General features: G+C 34.2%; 2 protein-coding genes across 2 annotated transcripts; one reads left to right on the top strand and one right to left on the bottom strand.

The window, feature by feature from the left end:
* Positions 1-4,923: 4,923 nt before the first annotated feature.
* Positions 4,924-5,932, bottom strand: LOC132552299 (uncharacterized). The gene is made up of 2 exons (XM_060216464.1): positions 5,882-5,932; positions 4,924-5,496 (listed from the first exon to the last, which is right to left on the bottom strand). The coding sequence occupies exons 1-2, from the start codon at positions 5,930-5,932 to the stop codon at positions 4,924-4,926; spliced, it is 624 nt and encodes a 207-aa protein (XP_060072447.1).
* Positions 5,933-8,404: 2,472 nt separating this feature from the next.
* On the top strand, positions 8,405-19,067 carry LOC132552310 (uncharacterized). The gene is made up of 12 exons (XM_060216474.1): positions 8,405-8,498; positions 9,451-9,562; positions 11,696-11,731; positions 14,715-14,859; positions 15,108-15,200; positions 15,526-15,592; positions 15,907-16,063; positions 16,789-16,899; positions 17,480-17,755; positions 18,242-18,337; positions 18,678-18,773; positions 18,968-19,067. The coding sequence occupies exons 2-12, from the start codon at positions 9,504-9,506 to the stop codon at positions 19,065-19,067; spliced, it is 1,236 nt and encodes a 411-aa protein (XP_060072457.1). The 5' UTR covers positions 8,405-8,498; positions 9,451-9,503.
* The last annotated feature ends 985 nt before the right edge of the window (positions 19,068-20,052 follow it).

The raw sequence follows: 20,052 nt of genomic DNA on the forward strand, positions 1-20,052 counted from the left end.
ATTTCTATTTCTTATCATTGTCATACAGTAGTTGATAAATGATTAAGCTAAAGTAAAGATTCAAATAATGAAAAAAATGCCATTGTATGTACAGGTTTTCTTTACCCAGCTAGAAAGAGCTAATAGTTAAGAAAAAATGATAACTAATAATACTTTCAATACTTTAAAAAGATATCTGTTGTATAGAATGGATGGATTACAAATCTATTTGACCCGAAAAAATTTGGCATATTTCCAAACCTGTTTTTGTATTTACATAAAATTTTTGTAGAGAGTGCCAATACATTGGTTAAATTATATCTTTTAAAAAATATGCCTTAAATGTTTGAGTATTTCTACCTCAGAAAATCAAATGAATTTAACCAAGTTAATCAATATTTATCTTTTAATGTTAACAAATAAATATGAAATGATAAATTCAAATCTTCCAAAATTTTGTATATTTTAGAAATACTTACCTATCATGCAGATGATATATATATATATATATATACATATTTTTTTTTTTTTTGTAAATAAAAATGTTTTTCTTGATTTCACCACCTAAACAGACAGAAATATTCTGACACATTCATATGTAACTATTTTACTTTTGTTTGTTTCCTTGGTTTTTTGGGGATTAGAAATTATCTAGACATGAATATTGCTGAATTGAAACACGATAATGAAATGGCCTAAACAAACTAACAAAAATTGAAATGTTATATTTTCATAATTATGCTGATCAGGTTTATTTTTCATTCCATGATACTGCTCAATTTGAATTGTTTTTGTGTTTTATAAAAACACAGTATGGATTATTAAATTATCATATTAAGAAATTTTTGTCTTTTAAACGATTCGGAAAAAACATTTCACAGTTGTACAAGATAATAACAGTATATTCCTTAGATGCTTGATAAAAACACTGTTAATTGTGATATACTTAATTATTTGTTGGACTTGTTAGTGCTTAATACATTGTTCATGTAAATATGTTTTTGAATTTAAAGATAAGAAGAAAAAAGGCTGTGGACTATTCATTGCAAGTTACATCATAATTCAATAAACCCACATGTTTCAGGCGAAACCAGTAGTCGTATTGTAATACACTAATCATATCATCCTGAGCTTGTTGCGATTGACTCAATACATGTCCATTCTTAGTCCGTCCAATACACAGGGATTTGTACATATATATAAAGCTCTATTTGGGGAGAGTGACTTTTGTGACATATCCCTGTGGTCACATTTGCATTTCCCTTCATTTTTCTGTCGCCTTATAACATGTTCTTAAAAACCATTATTGTAAAATCAAATATTTTCGTGGGGCTCAAGTTTCTTGGTTTATCAAAATATCACTATTTTGTGAACATTCAATTTTGTGAATGAAACAGGGATGGTTTTCAGGGATATTCCCAGTTATCTTCCCTTGTCTTGGTCCGGAAGGATTTGAGTGTATCATAAATTAAATTCACATACAAGTCACCAAATATAGATATTAAGTAAGTGTTGTACAAGCTTCTACGAAGTGAACCGATCTCTTTATACCAGAGTTAAATGTTGTAAGTGTGGAAAGTACACCTAAATTAGCAATACATATTGAAGTTCATTTCATAATTTCATCCAGTTCTAGAAATGTACATTTTCATTCCTATATATTCCTCCCATTTTTTTTTTTTTTTTCCCCATCTTTAATACTATAGAACTCTTTATTTTACAATATACTGAAATGCTTTTTCAATCATGTTTTATTCTTTATATTTTTTATTGTTTTCAGGATGGAATAAATACACTATCTTATTTTTGCTTTTAAGTTATGGTAATTTATGGAAAGTTTGAAACATAGAAACAAAAAAACTGACTTTTCAGTAAAGATGTTCTTGTAAACTACCATACAACATACAGTGTGATTATTGTTGATGTATCACAGCATTACAGCAATTGAATTGAATGACACATTTTGACATTTTTTTTTAAAATCTAGAGTGAAATCTTTCTCCCTGTAACAATATTTTTACAATAGCTTCCTCAGCAAAGAAAATATCATACTTAGGTAATCTTTAGTAATATTTCATTTATTCATAAAATGCATTGTGAATTTCATATTCAGAATTCATCAACTGGCTTGACAATTTGTCATATATATTTAGTTTCATTTGAAGCAGTGATGTTTTTGCTTAATTTGTAGATGTGGAATTTCAACTGGTCTGAAAAAAGGGTAATTATTTTTCTGTGTTAGATGTGTAGTCATGCTGCCATTATTCTGTGTGAGAATGAGTTTTTCTCTCATCACATATCCACTTTGAGCGGAATGTTTTCATTAGTACATTTTTATGTTTTTGGGACTAAGATCTAGAAATCGACATTTGTAATGTAATTTTATTGCAAAAGCTCCAGTTCAATAATTATAATAGTACTGATATTATTTTCAACTTGACTGTACTAAGATTTTTTTGTCATTATTTTCTTTTTTGTTTATATAAAGATACTTAAGAGTAAAAAGAGAAAATATATGACAGATACCAATTTTTTTATTTATTCCTTTTGTTTTTAAGTCTGTGGTCATAGAATAGTCAACCCTCAATACCAAAGTTAAATATATTAGTAGATACACACATATTTATATTGTTTGTATGAATGAATATAAGTGGATTTTTTTTCTTCCTTTTTGATTTTCAATTCTTTTGAGTTAGAACATGGTTATAGTAAGACTAGGTACCAAACTTTGACATATATATATATATATATATATATATATATAAGTTTTCATTTCAAGAAACATCATATTGATAAGAAATGAAATTTGATGTTGTTTATATGAATGTTACAAGTACGTATATCATGTCTGGAGTGTACAGGCCTAATGGACCTCTTTATATAGTAATACTGGCTGTGAATGGCTTCTTTTATTCATCATAGTTTTATTAGATAAACATATGAAATATTCTCTTATGCCTAAATCAAAACATTCCTTTTCTTTAATGTACTTAGCTTTAAACTAATGTAAACTTTTCGTACATGTCCCAGACAGTTTAGTTCAAATGGTATTAGTGTTTACGATTTTGTATTTTATAAGGAGAGATTTTAATTTCATGCAATATTATTCTTTGTAGTTTTTTTTTTTTTTTTTAACGTATACTGACCAGGCTGTGATAAAGATTGTATATACTCTGTTAAATATCTGGATTTGCTTACTAGACGAGTCGGCTTTCTCTAGCAGCTATAGTGGAACAAATAAAACATCCATATACATGGAGATCATTGTGTTGTTGTTTATTACAATCACCTGTGTCTTTGGGATATACAAATGAGATCAGATTTCTACCTTTATTATAAATATATATTCTTTGTTTGCTAGGTTTCTTGTCCCAAATACAGCCAGGGTCATTTTGAGGTGGGGAGTCAGTTATAGAACATGGTCACTATTTCACTGAAGAACATATGAGAGACCCATGACATGCCTTTATAGTACAATTTGTAATTGCACAGCTTTCTTGTATAACATTTGTATGTATCTGATGGCAACCTTATTGAACATCATGCAGAAGGTCAAAATTACTATCAAATGCATTTTGGGTAAAGTCATCCAAGATTTGTGACCACAAAAATCTAGTTCCTGTACAACTCTGATCTTCACCGGAGTCTCCAAAGATTTAAATAGCTGCCATTTAAACCATTGTGGTTCTTTCTTTCTCCGACAACAAAAAATGTGTTTAAACTTCCTCATTCATCTCTTGTCCATAGTATTACTCAAATGTGTAGAAATCAGAATCTGTACCATCAGAAGGCAGAATTGTCTGCCTGAATGCAAAAAGAATAGCCATTACCAAATGCAAAATATACTTCTCAGAAACTTTCATTTTACATGGTCGTCCTGGCTGGGGGTCATCTGCCAAGCTAGAATTCCTTCACTCAGTGTTTGATGGTCACAGAAGAAACGGAAGATTCCCAAGAAACAGCAACAGGAAAAAAAATGTAAGACACATTTTGTTATCTCCCTTTAGCTTAGAATAACGTATTGGAATATATAGAATGTGCACTTAAATTTCTTAAATCAATGAATTTATTTTCTGGAGATATCTTAAAAGTGTTGAATCAGGCTGATAGAAAGTCACCTCATGCAAATTTGACTGAACCAGTTAAAATTGTTGTGAAATCATTATTTTAAAAACTAAGAAGACTGTTGAGGGTTATTAAAGTTGAACTAAAATTTTATACACTGAATTCAAAATTTAAACTGAACTTATTCTATTCTAATGGAGGGGGTTGGGGGCACAAAGTCAGGCAGGTGACCCCACACTTTTCACCCATAGGAGCAATTGATTAGGCATAAGGGATCAAAATTAAGTATGTATTGATAATAAACATGTCCTTAATAGATGACACAAGACATTAACTCCCAGATGGGGATACCTTTATTTCTGGTATTTCTTCTGTGGTAAACATCTTTGCCTGTATGCCGCAGATTTTAACTTCCACTACAGAAAGATCTTATATAGAACACTACAGAATCTTCTTTAAAACATCTACAGCGAAAAGAATATTAGGTATGGGGTGGCTTTCAGCAGAGACGTATATATGTCTCTGCTTTCAGTGACAGTTTGCAATTTTCAATCACGACATATATCTGTTACATGATGTATTTTAAAGTTGCATTCTTGACAGAAAATTATATAAAGTTGTCCTCTTTTCAAAACTATCGATTTTCTCTTAAAAATAAGAATAAGAAGACGACAATTATCAATATTTTATTGGGATATAGCTATCATGGTTTGTGTATATGATAAAAATAATTATCAACAGTTCACATTTGACCAGATGATCACATCAATTGGTCGGTCAATGGTCATCTGGTCAGTTATTTGACAATCAAAGCCGTGAGGCGATTCAACCAATTCATTCCGATTGTAGCCATCACGATTGTCGTGGAAGCCGGTCTAATTACACAGAGCTGGTCCATCCGAGAGTGGATCGGAACCATTCATATCGATGTACGGATACATCCGGGGTCTCTTTAACTGATTGTTGATTACCTACATCAACGTCGCCATTGGCTGTCGACACGTCGGATTGTTCCATGGTTCCCTGCACACTTTTCTCTGACCTTGCTAGTATATAACCTTTGGCGTGTTCATAAATCGGACCGTCTGATCCTAGCATCTGCCTAGAAATTAAAACAGCTGGGGATTCCGATTCGTCCGGTAGCTGGCCTGGTAGCTCGACCGCAGACCTTTGATGGCTGGTAGATGGCGCCAGGTTGCTGGAGAATACCGTAGACATGAGTCGCAGTGGCCTAGATTCCACTAATGTGTCGATTACCACTTCGTCGTCTGATTTAACGTCAGTCGAACGGGTGCCAGTCCAAACGGGCTCAACAAATAATGTTGGGTCAATCTCGTAGATAATGGGTCGTTTACTCGGTCTGAAGAAATAGTAACATCCCAACAAACACCTTCCCAACAGTGGAGCTGGGCACCCTTCTGTACCATCCAGACTGGCCACATCCGCAAGTTCCTACAAATAAGAATAATGGAAGGATTCCTTGTGTGCACACAAAGTAGTTTAAACTTTGTAATTTCTTTTCTCAAGTGTCCGAAATGCCTAATTCATTCCCGTTGATCATGATCCGATACAATATTTAACAATTTCTTTTATATGAGTAGACTCCTTTCAAAGTTACATGGCTCTGTCTTATTGTCAAAACGTGCAGGACTCGGAGCAATATTGTCTACAATGAAATATGTCTTTGTGAAGCAAAATTCAAAATACAAATGTATTTATTGGTGTCGTTTCATGTGTCTTTCCAGGTTAGGAGCCACCGACAAGAAAATTTACAACACAAGCGTTTATATTTGGTATTTTAAGTAAATTATTCATAATGATTGTGAAGACAACATACCTTTGGATCTATAGAAGAGGGGTCTACTACAATGTGGCGTCGCTGAGTCATGACGTGAATTCAATATAACCAGATCGTACAACTCCAAAAAAAAAAATTCTGAAATAGAGGAACTTCATTTAAATGCATGACTTTTCCCAAATACTCTAAAATCGTACGTGTTACGGTGAGACTAAAAAATTGTTGGTATTTTCTTTCATCTGAATTCCGCTTCGGCTATCAACGAAATAAACAGAACTTAAATATGCTCTCTCTCTCTCTCTCTCTCTCTCTCTCTCTCTCTCTCTCTCTCTCTCTCTCTCTCTCTCTCTCTCTCTCTCTCTCTCTCTCTCTCTCTCTCTCTCTCTCACACACACACACACACACACACACACACACATTTAAGGGGTACTTTTCAGTAGTTTAAATAAATCACCCTTAATCAGAAAAATGAAATACAGCTCACCAGTTTGTCCACCGCGTTGTGAGGGGAAATCACCGTAGTACAATGAATATGACGTCACCTAATTGTGACGTCATAATGTATTGACAACAAGCGGAATTATGGGTATTTCCTTATGATGCACAAATCGAACTATGCGTAAACCCATTGGGAAAATAAAAATTAAGTTAGAAAATATCGTGACAATACAATGACAATCAGCAAATTGGTGCGATCCCATTCAAAACTTGTCATATCAGAGGTTTAATTATTTTTTTAAAAATCCGTGAGTTGATAGGGGAAGGGGAGGGAGGGGGCGGCGTTTCAGATCCTGAAACCAATATATACCGGGCTTTTGCCATGGACCCGCTGGAAGCCTGGAACCCCACAATCCTTATTGTATATGTTAAGAATAAATCATTTTCTTTCGATAAAAACATGAAATTACAGAATGTTTCCTTCCAATCAGTCTCAAATTTTGTTTTCTATCAGTCAGCAAATTTAACATACACAACCAGGAACCAAGAGAAACCCACTTTTAAAATGTAAACAGCTATGACAACACAGCCATAACAACTTGTAATTATCAAAATCCAAGTTTGGTTTCTTACCTGTCTCTAATAGCATAACACAGCGAAGGTCACCAGCACTATCTGATAAATAGCACTGTATCACAAAGGTCCAATATTCCGATAATCACAATTCTCCACAAGTATTTATCATTTTTTAAATGATTGATAATTAATTACTAGGCTTAAAGAAAAAATGCAATTTATCTTTTACATCTATCAGGAATGTACTGATGTAGAAATACATAGATTAGTCAGAAAATTAAAGGGAGACTATGAAATTAACACACAAAGCCCCCTACAGAAAACAATATACAAAAACAAAATCGCAAATACTTACGATCAGAGTTTAATTGTTTCGTAACGTGAGACAATTATTTATCTTGATACATAGTTTCGTATCTGTTAATCCGACATTGGATGTATTTATTTGCACATTTAGAGAGACGTAACCAAGTATCCACACGATTCCGGCCTGCGTTTTTAAAGTCGCGTAGTTTGAGTCAACTTGAATAACTCTGGCTGTCGACGAGACATTAAACTCCGATCAATTCAAATTCACTTAAAGTTGTCGTGCATTCTTCAGGAAATCGTAAATGTCATCAAATACGATCGAAGCTTGGTCAAACTTGACCCTGACTAAACCCAATCTGAAGTATAATAGGATAACAATTTGGTCCTTTCTGGAAAAAAATACCGACAAGTAAACAGAACCTTAATTCACAAATAAACTCTATGAACTAATGTAAAATATGAAAAAAGACACATTTACCCTGAGACTTAAAAAAATAAATCCATTGAGAATCAGACGAAATACTTCGGAATGGGAAGACATTCTGACGGACCAAGTACGAGGGAAGACTTACTTAAAGAGCACGTCGTGTATCTATATCAGAAACAACATAACTGGGCCTAAAATGACCTGCTGTTTAATGGCCAATGGGTAGAAAATATAGTCACGGCTGCCGTTTTCTTAACGCCAATAAGGGAAAAGCGAAAGAACAACAATATCAAGATCGCCTGTAGCAAACGAAATTTTGTTTAAAATATGTTTGTCTAAAATTGTAATTCTCCTTACGATATGATATTGTCAGAGACTTATATATACGTCTCTGGATATTGTCCATCCGACCGAGTATGGAAACATACACGCATGTTTGTTTCCTAAATATTTAACTAGAATTTATTTATTTTTCTTTATCTATTTAGCCACATGTATTCAATAATCTTGAAATATTGATTAAGCATCTTCATATCAACATGCGTGAAAAAGGAAAGTGACAAAAGTGATAGGCTTACTTTCAGAGTTTGGACCCTCAATTTTATATTGAAGATGTGTCGGCCAGCTTAAAGAAAAAATCGATGGGGAAAGATAAGTTTTAGCAGAAAAAATATTTCGATTTCTGAAAAGGTTAAATTTATGTCTCTGACGCGCGCCGAACCGCGAGCATCAACCGATGTACCCCCTAGATTTGCCACCAGGTGGCACACGTGCTTAAGAATTAATCTTCAACACTGAAGAGTTCCAATGCAACAACGACGAAGAACACCGGTTTTGTGAAGATTGCATTATTTATTTGATCGGATCGTGAAACACTTCCTCGCCGAAGTTGTTTCTTTCTGAATGGTAGACATATTTACATGATATGATTGCATTTCCCAAGTATCTAATCGAAGCTTTGTTTCACATTCTGATATTTAGTTTTGGGAGTAAGGTCAAGGTTGGCAAAATTACTAAATCTTCCATTTCCGAAATATTTGCATTTTGGTAATTGCACCCGGGAGTTTGTGCTTGGATTTAGATTTGCATTTTAGGACATCTAACATGACGTATTTCAGATTTTATTTTGCGGAATGTATCATTTTGTAAGAACAGCAAATATATCTTCAGTCTGAGACCATATTTAGCATCCTGGAATAAAAAGAAGTGGAAAGTCGAAAGGAAACCCGTCGAAAGAGTCGATTTCTTCTTTGATCTGTTCAATATTTTCGTTAGGAGAACTGCTAACAACCAGTAGGCTTTATATCCATAAAATATTGCTGACATAGCTTGTATATAAATTATCCATATCGACAAATTTGTGGCATTCATATGATATTGCATTATTTGAACTCATTTTATGCTTCGGAGGAAATTTTGTAATATACCAGTTTACCTCAACATTTTGGTTGAAAAACTATTAATTGTTTTAGTTGCCTTGCCATTACAGGCATTACAAATAATGTTCATGATCATTTGCTTTATATATAGGTAGTTACTGTGTGTATTTCATTGCAACTTTGTGTGTTTTGGAGCTGATCAGTCACCAGAGGAGATATTCATATTTAATCTATGAACTGACACAGCTATTAAAGTGAGCTGGTTATGTTTATATCTTATAAAATCAGCTGTGATTAAGAAGTTAATTGTGGCCATTGTTTTCCTTAGATTTTTCTATTTAAGTGATTTTGTCAGGACAATATGTCAGTGTTCTTGTACTCTAAATGACCTCTGGATTACAATACATTGATATGAACATGAAAAGAACTAGAAGTAATTGCTTTTACATTAATTAAACCTATCATAATTATCATTTCAGGAGTGACTAGACAAATTATACATTGAGCGGAAGACAGAAATCTGGACGCTGAAATGGCAGCGTTTCGCAATAACTTGGACAATAATGTCAATACCATGGCAGGCATGGGACAGTAAGTATTTGTGTATCAGAAATCGGTGCTAACTGTATTTATGGTATAGAATGGTAGAGTAATTTTGAACTTAATGTACTCATTTATTAATAAGCCCATGCCGTTTGAAATTATTTATTGACCTGAAATAAGCCTCCCTTAAGTCAGCAGTAATGTTCAGGCTCTTGACATGGGCTTATTATAGGATCACTGCTGTATTTATCACTTGTTTTACTTGAAAACCAACACTTAAGTGTTTACGGTCACCAAAGTCGATATGTAAAACCTCCTGTAAATGTAATACAGGCAGGAAACACAAATGTAGGAAATCTATCTCTCAAAAACCAGCCTTAATCATACGTCATTTATGTTATCATCTGATTCAATTTGGTGAATATTGCAAACAGAACAAAGGTTAAAACTATCATACAAGCACAGATAAAACCCCCTCCACCCCACACACATTTTTCTTACTGTGATGAAATCTGCCAAGTAAACTGATTTTTTCATTGACTTTTGGTTAGGGCTTATGTAAATGACAGTGATATCGTAGCCATAAATAGAGAGTCAGTTTAGTTTAAACAATATTATTATTAAGTTAACACATACATATGACAGGTATATGGGGTGGGAAAACAAGCTTAGAGCTTATATTAAATCCTTTCTCAAATTTCTGTACTTAATAACACCTAGTTAAGGTTGGTTCTAAAGATGGAGGTAACACAGAGTATTCGTAATAAATAGTGTATTGCCATGGATGATATCATCACCAATGCTAACATGTAATAAGTAAATTATAAATTACAACTGTCTTTAAAATATCTGTTTTGTCCAGTTCTGTACATGACTGATCTTTACAAAAATAATGAAAAATTGTAACATATTTTGAAGCTAGAATTCAAGTCCAGACCTTGGGTCATTTCCAGAATGTTGATTACACATGATAATCATTATTTGTTGGGAGAAAGTTCAGAAGAAATTGAAAATTGGCCTTCTAATACTTATATGGATTTGTATCCCATTTCGACCACCACACTAGATAATTCAACACTTGATCAGTTACCTATACACACAGGGTAAATTTTACAGCTTTATGTTAATATGTATGGAAATGGGTCACTTTCACACTAAATAACACTACCAATTACACATACCAGTATATTAGTTTGTATTATAAAAAATGTATAACTGGTAACACAAATGTTATTTTGGGCTGTGGAACACTAGATACATAACTCCTTGATTGATTCTTCTTTTCCCCTCATCCGATGAATTTTTGGTTTTGGGAATTACATAAGTATTTTGCACAATATTGAAAACTATTGAATTGATGTGGTTAATTCTAACTTCGATCATTGAGTAGTTTGGGGAAAACTCCAGACACATTAAATTGATAAAAAAAAAAATCAATTTATTTTTCCCTGTTAGAATTATACAAAATCTTTTTTCCTTGACGATATAACTTTAGATGTATTAAAGATTGTTATCTGATGATAATATACACAAATACATGTATTCACATGTTTTCATTTAGCTGTACTTCGAGAATTTTCTTCAAGGATTTTTTCTAATGCAAAGCAAGTCATTTTGTAGAATTACAACATTAATATTGCATTTTCACCTGCTTCTCCATTTCTGGTGAATACATCACAGACTTTTGAAATCATGAACAACCGATAATTTATGTAAAAAAAATGGGGAGTTTCTGTCATAAATAGCAAAAACTTGTTAGTTACCTAGAATGTATATCATAAGAAATGTGATATAAAGTGAAGTTTTTTCAGCAAAAACAAAGAATTTTTCCCTCCACACACAACACCTGATGACTTGCATATTACCTGGGTATTTATATAACCAACAATTGCTATTCAATACAATGCCTAAGTGGATAGATGTAGACCAAAGTCACCGTTGGCTGTGGACAAATTAAAATGTTCACAATATACATTTATGAAAATGGAACTAGAATAGAACCTCTGTCATAATTTGTATTTCACCATTTTCATGGAAACTGTTACATTTTTGACAATACATTGTACACATTATGTATGATATTAAACAGTGTTTAAGATGTGATAATGAAGTCAAAATCACTATTTTGATGATATAAGGGATTTAGGAAGACATTTTTAACACTCAACTCTCTTGCTCCAGAAGGTTTATGACAGATCAGTTTTCCTGGAACTCCCAGTAAGTAGACACATCTTTAATCTCCTATAATTCATTTGCTGCAGCTTCCCGGCTTTCTGTGGCTGCATGACAACATTTTTGCATGCAGTGATATCCTCGTTGCTTAATCGTAAAATCCAATCGTAAATATTATGTCAGACGAAATTTCCTTGTGTTTGCAAACTTTCCCTGCAAACCTTTGAACAAAAATTTCACCTGCAGCTGTGATGTGGTACAGGAACACTGCAGTAAATAGTTTCCTATAGCGGTTTATAAATCATGTGGTACTTGCTCTGAATTAGATTTAAATTTTCCAACAAAATTGCGTTAATCTCATGTTCTATCAAATTACCATTCACATACCAATACAAATGATCAATGCATATACCAATCACTACAGAAACTTAACTTTGAGATTGTCTGATCTATAAAGTTATGAATATATTTTCTTAATTTACAAAAAATTGTGGACTTTTCTGATACATCAGTTGATATGCCTCTATCATCATTACTGAAAGTTGCGTTTATATATAACATGTACAAAGCTCATGTGTTGATATTATGGATCGGTACATTATACACAGAGTCTCGTTACACCTGCACATACGGTATCATTTAAAACACAGCATCACTGTCTGCCAAGGTCTTTGTTAGCAGGCCTTTTCCTGGTCAGAAACTCTTACTTAATATACATTGAAATGAGATAAATCACAACTGAAAAGAAAAATAAACTTGCTTCAGGAATGCTTTTCAGCATCATACAAAACATTGTTTTGACGTTATGTGTTCTGATTTTTCAGACACAAACTTGAACATGGATCCTATATTGGTTGTGACCATTTAGATTCTACTCATCTTGTTGATGTTGATAAATATTTGACCTAATTCTTACCGCGGATTTGTTTTAGGATTAATGATAAAATTAAGATTGTTTTTCTTGTTCACAAAATTCTGAATAATCATTGTTTCTATGTAACTTAAAATTGGAACAAAAGTTTTTCTTCTTTTGTTGTTTTTATGTTTCGCGAGACTCATTTAAAAAGCCTTTGTGGTATCATGATTTCAGATCGTCAAACATTTGTATGCTAAGTTCTTTTCTATATCCTGTTGTTATTAAAGAAAGGTGGATAAAACAGACTTTGTGTAAACTAATTCATACCTTTTATGAATTTATGATCTGCCATTCTGGTCAAAATAATCTATTACAGATTATCTATGTCTTCTTTTTTAGACATCTTGGGTTGTGTTCAGTTTAACTGTTGCAGGTCTGAATTTTTAACTTGCATAGTGTTAATACTGGTACAGTTACCGAATATATGATATATACTTGTATTGGCACCAAGAACTTCCCCTTGTTCCAGCATTTACTCAAACTCCCAAAGCTTCATGTGCCCCTCATGTTGATGCAATAAATTTTACAATTGAATATGTGATGTTTGACTGCTAATTTGTCGTAATTTAATAACCAACCGTTTATACCGTAAACATGATTATTCAAAACATAATAAGACAAATTACATTTTACTGAGTGATTCATAAAGTCCATACATCCTTTTTTGGTCTCAACATTTTCGGCTCATTACAGAATTTTTTTTTGATTTTGATATTTTTGAAGAGGCACATGGTAAGAAATAATTCCTCTTGGGTTTATTGGTATTTCTTGTACATCAGTGATACTTTTTTCAGTGGAAATATACTTATGGGGATGATTGATCTTTGCTTTAAAGTGCTTCTTTGAACATTGTCTTCTACTTACTTAATATTTTATTAACTCTTAATTAGCACAATTTGAAAAAGGGACGCTAATGCATGTGTTTGTTAAGACTATACACTAAATAGTAATTTCTAAATTGGTAGAGAAATATGTGCAGCCATTTGTATTGTGTATTGTAATATATGAAATACATCAATTCATTATGTATTGTGATATATGTAGTGATAATTATATATTACGACATATAATTATTATTTTATTGAGAAATTGATATTCTTTCATGTTTTTGAATAATGAAATTTGAATTCAGTGTGATAATAAAAGGTTTAACATTATAAAAAACATTCAAAATTCATGTTCATAGGGGAAAAAAAATATCAGGATTTTTTATTTAATTTAGATGACAGAGTTTTCAATCATCTGCATCCGTTAATCTGTGAAATCCGAAATTTTTCAATTCTGTGTTTGGGAGCTCAATTTATAAATTCAGAGAGGAAAAGAAATGAACTCTATTAGATGCACGGGTATAATACTGCTGTTTCATGATACTAAACAGTTTTGTTTAAAGTTTGGATTAGTTATCAGTTTTTGCCTTGTTCGTTTCATTTGGTTTTTTGTTGGCATTTTGGGGTTAAAAATTCTTTACTTTGATTGAACCTGATTTTAGAAACTAATGATATTTCAGTGAAAAATGACTGTACATGCATATGATCAGACACTGTTAACAGTATATTTGATAGTGTTTGTTAACAGCTATGTCCAATCATATTACAAAGTGTTTTTCTGAAATGCTACTTGTATATTGACATCTGGTTGAAATGATCTGTCCTGAATTTAGATCTGTATATGTGAAGTCTAGTCTTTGATCGCTTTATCAAAGCATGTAAAGTTAATACAGTATGATGGTGTTGATAAAATTAGAGCTGAAGTTTACATTATTTCCCTATGACAATTAACCAACCTGTTGTTGCTCAGTAAAGTCATTAGCTGATGCTGTGTAATTGTAATTCTGTGATAAGCCCACCCCCTGAATTTGAGAAAGATGTAATGTTAAAATGTGTTAGCCAAAGGTCTTATTACAGAAAAGATTTCAGGAAATAATAAGTACTACACAGCCTTGAAATTTAGGCAAAATACAAAAAATTTGACAGTTTTTATATTGAAAGATTTTAGGACATAAACAGAGAGATGACAGTGGTTTTCCATACAAATAAACTTGTGTAATTATATTTAAATTTTACAGTAGTTGTGTAAATGATATTAACTACAGGTATGGTTTGATATCAACAGGTATGGTTTGAATAATCTTGGAAGGAAAACAACAGGTGAATTATCACCAGGGGCCAGAAAAAATCTAAATATGTCAGGGATGTCGTCGCAGCCACCGCAACCCAACCAGCCACCTCACCCATCACAGCCCTCCAAACCCAGGAAGGTAATCAATACCAGAAAACAAGATTGAACATAGATATGTGATAATTTTTGGTAAAGTCCCTCTACTTCAGGAAGCCAATTTTTTAAAGAACAGAAACCATGGTAAATTTTAAATTAATGAATCAAGGAAGGCAGTTGAGAAATTTGGCTAACTAAAGTTATGAAAAGAACTGGTAAACTGCAAATCTTTATTAGGTTTAAGTTTGCATTGTTTGTACATTAGGATTCTCTTGTGATTATGTATTTCAGGGTTTGTTTGGGGAGGATGACGACAGTGAGACAAGTATGTATTTCCCACAGTCCTCCAGTCTACAATCTTCAGTATTTCGACCCGATAGAGATGTAAGTACAAAGTATTGATTTTATGATGTTTGATCCATTAGAATATAAATAGAATTGTTATTTGTTTTGTAATAAACAACTGAGCATATGTTACAAAACTTAACAAAATCTGTTGACCAATCATATCCTTGTAATGATTTTGGAATAGAATAATGAGCGATGCCAAATAAGGACAACACAATAATTGAGACTATGACCACATTCCAGTGAACAACTACATATTGATAAAGATATTCACCATCAATATATTGAAATCCCTGGTGGAAATGGCTTAATCTTTCTTTCTTTACTTCATTTCTCTACATTTTTTTTTTGTACCTTCCAGGTTATGAATTCTCAGTCACCTTCACAACTTTCGGGTGGATTTGGCAATAACTTTTACAATCAAGGAGGTATTTCATTTCATGTTATCAGCAAAGATTATCACAAAATCTGTAACTGGAGCAGACATCCAACATAAAGTTGTGTTTTGATAGCAAGAAAAAAGATAAGAGAACAATTTAGTTTTGTAACATGTTTGTCCTTTCACCTTTTATTAAGATTTGGAGTATATATGCAAACAAAATATTTTGATTTTTCAAAAAGAATTCAACATTTCAGACATGAACATTGCTTTTTTAGTATTGGCATTAGGATTTAAGAAATTCCTGGAAAGGGGATGAAAAGATTTTTTTACTGTATTTCAATGTTTGTCTTCTGTCCTCAGGTCTGAACAACTATGCGCTACAACCACGAGGCCCTGTGTCTGGTGTGACAGGGCCACAGTTTCGAGGCACGAGTCAGGGACATGTCACTCCCACCAGTATGAATCCAAACTTTCCGATGAATCTGCAACAGCCTCCACAGCAACCTTCACCAAACAGGTATGGAAAGATCATTTGAATGAGTCTTTATAGTAACAAAAGGTGTGACGTTTCTGTGGTGCATATATTCTGTATCTCAGAAGATGTGAAAACTGACACAACCAAACTTAAGCACGACCAACTATTCAAGATAAAATTCTTACAGGGATCGACCGTAAAACCATCCAGTCGATAAGCCGTCCATGTGTGGCAATTTTAGATTATTTTCACTGAAATGTACAAAGGATGCAAAAATATGTATACATACATGCAATAATGAAGTACTCAGTGGTAGGTAGTAGGAGAATTAACCATTACAAAATTTAGCTAGTGTAATGTAACAATGTCTATAGGAATTGGACATTCTGTAAGTGAAATATAGCTATCATAATGTACTAAAAATAGCAGGATTGATAGATAGGAAATTCTTATATATAATTCCAGCTAGAATGTCCGATATTCCACATTGAACATCAGGCCCTGTGTTATACTTCTGATGTTGACATGGCATAGGCTTATGATCAGTTGGCAAAATAAAAACCCCTTAACCAATCGTCTTCATCCTGGGTGGTAATTTGGTCCATATTTTTGCTAAAATTTTCATAAATTTACATTTAGCTGCCCTTGCCAGCTTTCCAGTAGATCATGGTACTATCATAACTAAGAATTGGTTTTGATTGTCATTTTGTGTATATGCTGTGTGTTGTAATCTAGTTTAAATTAATTATTTTTCTGATTTCCTCCAGGAATGTTATATCTGCCATCGGGGGACAAAGAAGTGTCATGAATCAAAACCAGGGCAATCAGTCATTATCAAATCTTCAGAAACGAGCCCTTGGACAGTCCGGTCTCCCAAAGTAAGTCAGACAGAAACAAATCCTAGAGAAATCTGATCATTTAAATAGCTAAGTTATATAGACACAAGCCCAGGGACAGTCGGATCTCCCACATTAAGCAAATTGTACAGAAATGAGCCCAGAGACAGTGTGGTCTCTCAAATTAAGTAAGTTGTACAGAAATGAGCCCAGAGACAGTGTGGTCTCTCAAATTAAGTAAGTTGAAAAGAAATGAGCCCAGAGACAGTGTGGTCTCTCAAATTAAGTAAGTTGAAAAGAAATGAGCCCAGAGACAGTGTGGTGTCCCACAGGAAGTCAGTTATACAGAAACAAGCCCGTGACAGTCTGATCTCCCTAAGGCAGTCAGATATACAGAAATGAGCCAAGGGACAGTTGAGTATCCCCAAGTTAGTCGGTTATACAGAAACCAGTCCTGGAACACTCTGATCTCCCTAGGGCAGTCAGATATACAGAAATGAGCCAAGGGACAGTTGAGTCTCCCCAAGTTAGTCAGTTATACAGAAACCAGGCCTGAGACAGTCTGATCTCCTAAAGTAAGATTGTTATACAGAAACGAGCCTTGGAACAATCTTGTCTCCAGAACTAAGTCAGTTATACAGAAACGAGCCCTGGGACAGTTTGGTCTCCTTAAGTCAGTTATACAGAAACGAGCCCTGGGACAGTTTGGTCTCCTTAAGTCAGTTATACAGAAACGAGCCCTGGGACAGTTTGGTCTCCTTAAGTCAGTTATACAGAAACGAGCCCTGGGACAGTTTGGTCTCCTTAAGTCAGTTATACAGAAACGAGCCCTGGGACAGTTTGGTCTCCTTAAGTCAGTTATACAGAAACGAGCCTTGGAACAATCTTGTCTCCAGAAGTAAGTCAGTGATACAGAAACGAGCCTTAGAACAATCTTGTCTCCAGAAGTAAGTCAGTTATACAGAAACGAGCCTTGGAACAATCTTGTCTCCAGAAGTAAGTCAGTTATACAGAAACGAGCCTTGGAACAATCTTGTCTCCAGAAGTAAGTCAGTTATACAGAAACGAGCCTTGGAACAATCTTGTCTCCAGAACTAAGTCAGTTATACAGAAACGAGCCCTGCAACAATCTTGTCTCCAGAAGTAAGTCAGTTATACAGAAACAAGCCCGTGACAGTCTGATCTCCCTAAGGCAGTCAGATATACAGAAATGAGCCAAGGGACAGTTGAGTCTCCCAAGTTAGTCAGTTATACAGAAAAGAGCTCTGCAACAATCTTGTCTCCAGAAGTAAGTCAGTGATACAGAAACGAGCCCTGCAACAATCTTGTCTCCAGAAGTAAGTCAGTGATACAGAAACGAGCCTTAGAACAATCTTGTCTCCAGAACTAAGTCAGTTATACAGAAACGAGCCCTGGGACAGTTTGGTCTCCTTAAGTCAGTTATACAGAAACGAGCCCTGCAACAATCTTGTCTCCAGAAGTAAGTCAGTGATACAGAAACGAGCCTTAGAACAATCTTGTCTCCAGAAGTAAGTCAGTTATACAGAAACGAGCCTTGGAACAATCTTGTCTCCAGAAGTAAGTCAGTTATACAGAAACAAGCCCGTGACAGTCTGATCTCCCTAAGGCAGTCAGATATACAGAAATGAGCCAAGGGACAGTTGAGTCTCCCCAAGTTAGTCAGTTATACAGAAACGAGCTCTGCAACAATCTTGTCTCCAGAAGTAAGTCAGTGATACAGAAACGAGCCCTGCAACAATCTTGTCTCCAGAAGTAAGTCAGTGATACAGAAACGAGCCTTAGAACAATCTTGTCTCCAGAACTAAGTCAGTTATACAGAAACGAGCCCTGGGACAGTTTGGTCTCCTTAAGTCAGTTATACAGAAACGAGCCCTGCAACAATCTTGTCTCCAGAAGTAAGTCAGTGATACAGAAACGAGCCTTAGAACAATCTTGTCTCCAGAAGTAAGTCAGTTATACAGAAACGAGCCTTGGAACAATCTTGTCTCCAGAAGTAAGTCAGTTATACAGAAACGAGCCTTGGAACAATCTTGTCTCCAGAAGTAAGTCAGTTATACAGAAACGAGCCTTGGAACAATCTTGTCTCCAGAAGTAAGTCAGTGATACAGAAACGAGCCCTGGAACAGTTTGGTCTCCTTAAGTCAGTTATACAGAAACGAGCCCTGCAACAATCTTGTCTCCAGAAGTAAGTCAGTTACCGTAAAAACCCATGTAATGTCCGCACTTTTTTTCACCGAAAATCAATCCAAAAAAGGGGGTGCGGACATTACAGAGATATAGAGGAAATGACACTTTTTTCCTTCCGACAATTCATATCATATCTCCTTGAATTGTGTTCTTAAAAGCCAAGCATACCTGATATTATCGTTCTATGGTTTTTTCTATGATGTTTCCTCAACCAAACATGATTATTTATGATTATTTATTATAGTTTCCATGGTTAATTCCTTCCAATTTCTCGTTACAGGTTCGTATTGTGTCGTCCTTCGTAATAGGAAGCCATTTTGTTTGACTTTGTCACATGAATAAAGTTAGAGTTATTCCCCTTTCCCCATTGAAAAAGCATACCCATGAGCATATACAAAATAACACAACATTTTCATTCTACATTTTATTTACAAAATAACAATAAATAACATGTACAAGAATATTACATAAAATAAATAATCAGACGTTTTATTGATTATGGATCGTTTATCAGAAAGTCTTAATACATAGCAGGCCGGTTTAATAGCGTTTCTCGAAACCCCAGAAGTCGTCGTCGTCACTGTGGAAGAACTCCTCGGCGTTGAAGTTGTCTTCCTCTGTCTGGTCGTTGTAATAAATGGCGTTCTCGTCGTCTGATGGTGTGTCAGTAGGGTCAGTGGCGCCGTGGGTCATGGGCGGGTCATGTTACTGTATAGTTATCGTTAATTGGCTAATCACACGCTGTCACTCACTCACACTCGAGGTGAGGAGACGACCCAAGCTGTTTATAACACTGCTGGGCTAACCCTTATCAAAACACCAATTATCGAAATGAGGACTTGTCATACTGGTAAGCTTACTGTACCATTATGGAGAATAACTGTTGTTATAAACAATTAAGTGAATTCTTGAATGGTACCTGTAAGTTATACACAATGCGACATGCTCTCGGCCATTACGACATTAGCGTACGTGAAATGAAATCGG

This window comes from Ylistrum balloti, unplaced genomic scaffold, assembly GCF_031769215.1.
Source record: "Ylistrum balloti isolate Yb309-2 unplaced genomic scaffold, AGI_CSIRO_Ybal_v1 Utg369630, whole genome shotgun sequence".
In the NCBI taxonomy this organism is placed as follows: Eukaryota; Metazoa; Mollusca; class Bivalvia; order Pectinida; family Pectinidae; genus Ylistrum; species Ylistrum balloti.